General features: G+C 48.3%; 1 protein-coding gene across 1 annotated transcript; it reads left to right on the top strand.

Moving 5' to 3' along the window:
* Positions 1 to 3,645: 3,645 nt before the first annotated feature.
* EMH_0008010 (uncharacterized protein) lies at positions 3,646 to 6,493 on the top strand (the record flags this gene model as incomplete). Its single annotated transcript, XM_038022564.1, has 6 exons — positions 3,646 to 4,038; positions 4,764 to 4,817; positions 5,071 to 5,229; positions 5,427 to 5,675; positions 5,808 to 6,059; positions 6,215 to 6,493. 6 exons carry the CDS (start codon positions 3,646 to 3,648, stop codon positions 6,491 to 6,493), a joined length of 1,386 nt encoding a protein of 461 aa, XP_037878418.1.
* Between the last annotated feature and the right edge of the window lie 1,099 nt (positions 6,494 to 7,592).

The raw sequence follows: 7,592 nt of genomic DNA on the forward strand, positions 1-7,592 counted from the left end.
AGCCATAGGTAGACGAAGGAGCGTGCGTAACAGAGAGGAAACAACTGGTACTGGAGAGTTCGTAGAGAACAATTTCGATCCTCTCTATACGCCTGAGAGCACGATTGTCAACGAAATATTAGACGCAGCCCAAGTTAGCGTTCGGTTGTACAGGCTTACGAGTGCTGCCGCCGCAGCTGAGTTCAGAAAAATTAGCAGGTGCTCCTCAAGAATTATTTCTCACGGGAAAGACTCAGAGATCCATTATGGCTGTCGCGGGCTTCGCCATTTAACGTAATATTCTCATTTTCTGTGACTTCTGCGAGTCTAGGGCCAAGCAACTTTTCCGGTTGCTCCTTTTTGCTGTGGCATTGTTGCCCCTTTGTGGGGAGTCTCCAAAAAGCTTTCAGCAAGCCCCTAAGCCCTTGTGAAAAATTGACATTAGTGATACGGTAACATATCTCCATTGTGTGTAGAGCTACAATCTACACGGACTCCTTAACCCTAGGAAGAGCAGCAAAGGGCTCTATCCAGCCTGTGGCAAACTTCGCGGACTGCTCGCCGTTCTGCTCCATTCGCAGGTGGTGTGGATCCCATAGAGCCAATGCTTATGGGTTGAAAATAACTGGTACACACCGGAGCCCAGATACTGATCAATCGACCTCGAACAGGATCTGGGCTCCAATGAGTACTAGCTTTTTTCGCAAGGGGGTGAATGCATCACATAGATTTTAGGTGGAAATGTGCAGCATTTTCCCGTTTTGTCTCTGCACAGAGCCTGCTTGATTTGTATGGGATATATACCAGGCTACCTAGCTTTGGGATGAATTCACCACGCGCGCCTGCGCCACTCAACGATGCGGCGCTATCACCGGTGATGACACAACTCAGTCTTAGCACGCTACCGTCGCGAGCTGCAAGACAGTCAAAACACTTAGGAGGAGAGTTTGCGGAAAACCTTCACTTCCCCTCCCAGTGTCCATGCGTCCACGGCAAAGCGAGATAAGGCGCTGGGGCTGTATGGAGAAGAAGCGGCCTGTTGCAAGTTGCAATACACTCTATCGCAACATCTGCCGTCAGGCAGCCACCCGAGAATAATCCATGCCTGCATGCCTTGTCACTGTATACAACTGATAAAGGCGTAGTAACGCCGCGGTGGCCAGACGGCACGAAAGTACAACTAGACGTACCAACTTCTGCTGCAGCAAGTACTGAATACACACTACAATCACTGCAACAGTGCCGTGCTCGTTGTGAAACGAATGACGGTTGTATGAAAAGTGGAAGTGTCTGCGAGTGCATATTGATGTACATTGAGTGTAACGTTGGTGAATGCAGTAAACACTCTTTATGAAGTGACAATTGGTATGACTATAGGAGACGTTTGCATATTTGCACGATAATGAGAATGTGACGAATGCTCTTGTTCTGCATTGTAGTTGATGCACGCAAATGATGTTGGTAGATGCCTTTGGGCACTGTTGGATAGTTTGACGGTTTGTTCGCGCACGAATAGGTGCATGGTTTTTGTCAAACAATCCGGACTTAGTACCAAAGCAACGCTAAATGACTGCATGGAATTCTATTAGCAGGCTAACAATGGATAGGAAAACGCAAATGTTCGATGCAACGGAATAATTGTGTGATTAACGAAATCTGTATGTGCTAGTCTTTCCGCAGAGTAACCATAGCTTTACTGCTGAAGTAGCCTTTCGCCTTTGCGAGCACTCAATTGAGAATGTGGAGTACCGTCGATGGTGGGGCCTTTCAACAATGTACACTTTTACCTGTCAAATAGATAATGGTTCCTGCGACCAGCGAGACACTTGTAATTAACTCTCTTGCTGACAGTACTTAGAGATTCCTGTTCACCCGGGATGAGCCTACAATGCACGTTATTTTTTTTCTTTCCATATTTGGCCTGCGATTGATCAATTAGTTCTATCTAGGCCGAATTTTATCAATTCAATGATTGTTGCGTCGAATATTGTTTTCGAAGATTGTTTTCTCGAGGGCACTTCCTCCAACGTTTACCACAGACCACCCCAACGTAGTTGCTTTCGCGGTGAAAGAAATTTGGAGCAAATCTCTGCTGGTGCTGCTCTACTCGTCAAGCGAAAATGTGCGTGGCTGACTCCCCGACAGAGAGTGAAATCTGTGAAGTCTCAATTTCAAAGAGGGAAAAATGTGAACAATTATGTTAAGGATAGTATCACATTATGTTTGCAAAGCTTCTTCGCAACAAGTCAATGTTGAACACCAACCGATGATGAAAGAACTTCGAAGACTGTTTTCTCGAGAGCGTTGACTCCCCCTCCAGCGACAGACCTTCCTGACGGCAGGCCCTGAGGGGAAGGTCCCTCGAGGAAAGATGAGAACGGCTCGTCTTGCATCAGAGCACCATCGGATGCAGTCTATTTCACACAGAGAATGCCTTGTTAATGCATGTATGAAAGCGATTCGGCCTACTTGATAGCAGAGGGGCAGTGCATTACAAAAACTGCTGCCTCCCGTATGCTCTTTTATATTTATGGATCAGAAGGCAGATTGCTGTGAATCTCTTATAGGTACCACTCAAACTCCTCAGACTTTCTCTGGTTTGTATTTGCTTAAGCAGAGGCTCAGTACGAAGGTCTCGAACGCCCGGCAATCCGAGCGCAGCTGCAATACAGTTATATCTAGCTAGCTGTTCTTCAGCGGGACACTCCCATAACGCCACACAGTCGACTTGCATGCAAATGAATAGCACAAACTGCACGAATACGGAGAGACATTAAATGCTTTGTGCCCATTTTACCTATTAAATGAAGTAAGTCAGTTCTACTGTTTCAGTTATGCGTAAAATGGAATTATTGTGGCTGGGGCTCCGGATGATCGCGCATGCAAAGCCCACTTGCTTCCGGGGTGATCAGGGCCTCTGAAAACTTTAGCAGAGAACGTAATCGTGTCAGACTAATTTGGAAAAGACTATGAATCAACGAAATTGCTGCTATCTTTGCTCTCGTCCCCATTCCAGGGCCAGAAAAAAAGGTCTTGCTCTCTCTCCCTAGCCCGCGTTAGAAACTGCTAAGATAGCAAGCCTTTTTCAGGAAGGAGAGTCCATTTTTAGCAATTTATAACTAGCAGAGGAAAAAACGAGTGTGTTTTCAACTATGAGTACAGAGATAGTTGTAGCCAGGATGAGTAGTGAAAAAGAGAGAGACAAGTATGAACCCTCCGATCTTTCTTCTCACCACATTGGGAAAACCAAAGCCTCCCTCTTAATTCAGCCCATTGAACGTACTCCCAAGTGCTTTTTATGGGCCACGAGAAGCTTTCAAATTGTAGATTCCACTGCAGATGGAACTAGTGGAGTAAACATTGGCCGAGAATTCGACGAGGCAAGACAAAATGCCTTCATAGAATTGGTAGAACGTATAAGCGGCCCATGCAGGTTCAAGTTTTTCCACTACAAGCCAAAGTCTTACGCTTGTTGGTCCAACGAGTTCACGAATCTGCCTACTGGCGATGAAAACTATATCCCCCAGGCAGCATTAAAAAGGAGCACTGTGGCAATGGAACAAGAAGATATACGCTGCGGCAAGTTCAAATCAATAAGAACCTCGGCGCAAGAGTCTCTATTTCACTTCTTTAGCCAGCTCAGTGTCATAGGTGGCTCGTGAAGAAATGTTCTGTAGCATCTACACATTTTATATCAGCCTACGACTGTGTTGGCGTGTCTCGGGGACAGATTCTGGAGACTTCAGTGCTAAGTCCATTGGTCTGCAGTCGATTTCGAGGGAGCAGGATGTGCAGACAGACCCGTACTCGCCACAGTACATTTGCACTTCTGGGGCTCAACCTGAAGAATTAGGAATATCGCACCTTTGCTGGTCAAGGGGGCTTCCTGCGACATCCCGCGAGATCCGAGCTATCCAGGAAATGCAGCTGCAGCGGCGGCTTGATCAAGTGCTCCCACCTCCGACCGATGAGTTCTGTCTAGCAATCCGCACTACCTTAATGGAACGTCAAGAGCTTTGGAAATGGGCTCAGAGGGAGCGGGACATTCGTGAGCTGCAGGTAAACACTGCAATATGAAACCCGAAATATGCTGCTGTTTTGAGTAACTCAGCTTCCTAAACAAGGGCCTGTTGCTGGACGAGGTCTTCGCTGCGTTTAGTAAGACAGAGAAGCGCAGGGAAGCCCTTAATGAGCAAGCCTATAGGCATAAATAGAAAGCTTCCCATAATGGTGAAGGCAGTCACTCTGTGCAGGAGGAACGTCTTCGTCTTGTAGAAGCTGCTCTACGGATGCGTGCCGCCAAAATGAGGGCGAAGAGCGAGGCAGCTCATCGGAGGCGGCAGAAGATCTTAAAGGAACGCATGCAACGTAGACATATACTAATTGAACGGTCTCGTTTAGAGGGACTCCGCCGCCTTTGGCTGAAACGGAATCAAATTACCCAGTCGCTGGCAAGGCCGTTGTGCGCTGCAAACAAGCTACGAAGCAGTACAAGTTTTCAAAGCGTCGTTTCGGCTGCGAGGGATGGCTATTGCCCTCCCGATCCCTTCACCATGCTCTCGGCAGCTCATTTAGCACACGCAGAGGCACGCAACATCACAACTCACAAAACTGTTTTCCCTCTCTATGGATAAATACTCAAGGCTGCTTCAGCGTTGTGCTACAGGCAAGCAGTCGGGCGGCTTTTGAACAACAACACAAACTATCCTTCGATCAGATTACAGGCAAAGGGCTGTGTGCACTGCAACGATGCCACAGAATTCCCATTGTAATGCTTCCTTCAGGACTTTCTAGCCCTAGATGCCATAGAAGAGCGACTGTGCAATAGCGCAGCGCCTGTAACTCCGAAGGCACCGCCTCTTCTACGGCAGCGAAAGACATATGCTGCCAATCGCAAAGAGTTGGCTCATTGCAAGGCAAGTTTGTCATTCACAGTTTACAGGACAGCTACTTTGATGGTTTCAGAGGGAAAACCAAATTCTGCATGCTTGAGCGAGGCACTCCTATTTTGTGGCAGCGTCGATTTCCAAGATAATATCCAACACTCTTTCAAAAGGATGTGCAGTACAGCTTGCGCGAACGTTTATCTAGGCTTTGGAACGCACAGCAGTCATTCTGCAAAGAGAAGTGGCAGCTGAGCTACTAACGGGGACATCCTTGCAGCTGCAGATCGACCTCGCTGCGGCACCTCCAGCGTACTCTGCCTCAGAGGGGGGCTCCGTTGCGGCGCGTCGGCTCATAAAAAGAGCGGTCAGAACGCGGCCTGAAACGCCGAGAGTACCTGAGGTAATCACTACGACATTTATGTTCACGGAGAACGAACGTGCACTTTATCCTCAAGATACCCAATGGATTCACTGCTTCTAAAGGAAGTTTTTCATGAACAGCACCTTTGCCTTTGACTCACACTGCGAGAGACAGATGCCTGCTGTGGTGGCTCTCCGCAGGTACCCATGGAAGAAGAGCTTGATGCAAAGGCAGTGCTACTTCTGCAGCAGCTTCTGCGTGGAGCGACCAGGCGTAAGATAATGATGAAGGGCAAGGAAAAGAGCCTGGACCTCGTAAATATGCTTCGCGCTGCCGAACAGCTACAGGATGTGCCGCCAAGACAGCAACAAGAGTCAGTGGATCAGCAGACAGCCTTGGAGGCAGCCGAGGTCCTTATGGCTTCTGCTCAAGGGATGGCTATTGCTGAAGTGAGTCCACTGCCAGCCTTTGTTGTAGAAATATTTTAACCTCAATGTCGCGCAGTCTCTTCCTTTTTTTCCACTCTTAAAACGTTATTGGCACATTATTGGCACGAAATACCGTGCTTACGGGTTGGGCAGATGCTTGACGAGCTAGCAAAAGAACAGAGGCGCATGGAAGAAGTGCAGCGGATATCGGCGCTTGCCCAATTGGCTGTGCGGGAGAGACGCTTACGCGAGGCACAGGAATACGGTACTCGACAGGCTGAAGAAATGCTTCGGGAAAGGGAAAACCGGGCGTTTCAGAATGCAATGGGCATCAACAATCAAACGATTGACTCTTATCTCCAAGCTATCATTGAAAAGGCAGGGGCAGGGAATGCTCAAGAAGAGGTGAGAATTATGCATGCTGGGTTTGCTGCTGTTGCTGTAAGGTTGAAGAGCTCTTTTGTGGCTCCAAGTTCGAACGTCTGTAGAATAAGGATTACAGAGGCTTACAAGACATACAAAGAAACGAAAATGTTCGATTAACATTATTGGTTCTGCAGGCACTGTTGGAAGTTTGTCTGCATTCTGAGCATTTGGCTAGAATTGTTGATGATCTGCAAGAGGGTCACGAAGAACCGCAGGTCATTGTAGGGGAACTTGTGAGGGGCCTCCTTATGCCAAGCCTTGCAAGCCAGTGTCAACGAAGGGACGAGCAAATTGAAGATCATAAGTTCCGTGTGGCAGCCCGCCTTGCGGTAGAGGAAACGGTCGTCGGAGCCTTAGCTGACGGAACTCTAAAAGTAGAGAATGCACCAGCTGCTGGCGGCAATACTTCTTGAGCACATTACTAACATTTCCATTTGTGCTCTAAATATTTATACGTGTCACTTGAAAGAGTAATACACCGCGTTTTCTCCCACAAATATGGCCCTAATTTCGCCAGGTCGTCTTCGGAAAACTTGCCGTACAGATGGCTCATACGAATATAATCTCATAAACGGTGCCATCCTTATCGACTTTCTGCCGTCTCCAAACCTTGCAGAGTCCCTGAGCTAAGCTCGTGACTAGCACAACTGCGACTGTAATGACAGTGCTCCTTTGCAACAATTCAGAAGCGTACATATTGGGGCTGTCCGGATTAAATTCAGAACTTGAAAAAATTATGCCTTTGGACGCGCTTAATCGTAACCAGGATTTGACGCGGAATCGCACCGGAGCTTGTCGTATTACCCCTACTATGTACGGTCCTTATTATGACAATTCGGCAATTTGTGGGCAGAAAGCACGTACCGAAGTATGAAATTCTTGTAACTATTTTGTAACCCCGTCCCCTCAGCCTACAAGCCAAAGGGCACATGACAATTCTTTGTTGGCAGGGCTCCTCAAAGTTACTCCACGTAGGCCCTCAAATAGCCTCAAATATGACGCGCGAAGCTACCTCATTCTGGTGGGCAGATTCTCTCTAGCAGATCTGAATTAAAGTGGAACCTCGGCCTGGAGCTGGTTCAACGCAGAAGTAGCTGGTTGTTGATCCTGCCTATTCGCAACCTTACATGCAACAACAGGCCCTTGTCGCCCCTACCCACCCGAGGTAAACAGCTTGGATTCGCCGACGGCCTTGGGTTTGTGGCTGTTCCAGGGTGCATGACGGACAGATCGGCGTGAATGTCTCCAGGCCTACCGAGGCCCACTTCATTGTCATGAGCACTTCCGCAGCAGCGAATGCATCACAGTGACTTGTTTCCCTCCCTTCTATGAAATGGCTCTATAGTGCAGTTTTCAGCCCGCTGCTCTCCGGCTTCGTCGGTCGACACCGACGCACGGCGATCCGGAGTTGGGCCTGGTCGTTCGCCGCTAGACTCGTTGGCCTGCAACTGCAGGCTCCCGCAGACGGTTTGCACCACTCCAACAGCGTATGAATAAACCAGGGGAATTCCC

This window comes from Eimeria mitis, genomic scaffold, assembly GCF_000499745.2.
Source record: "Eimeria mitis Houghton genomic scaffold, Emh_scaff326, whole genome shotgun sequence".
NCBI lineage: Eukaryota > Apicomplexa > Conoidasida > Eucoccidiorida > Eimeriidae > Eimeria > Eimeria mitis.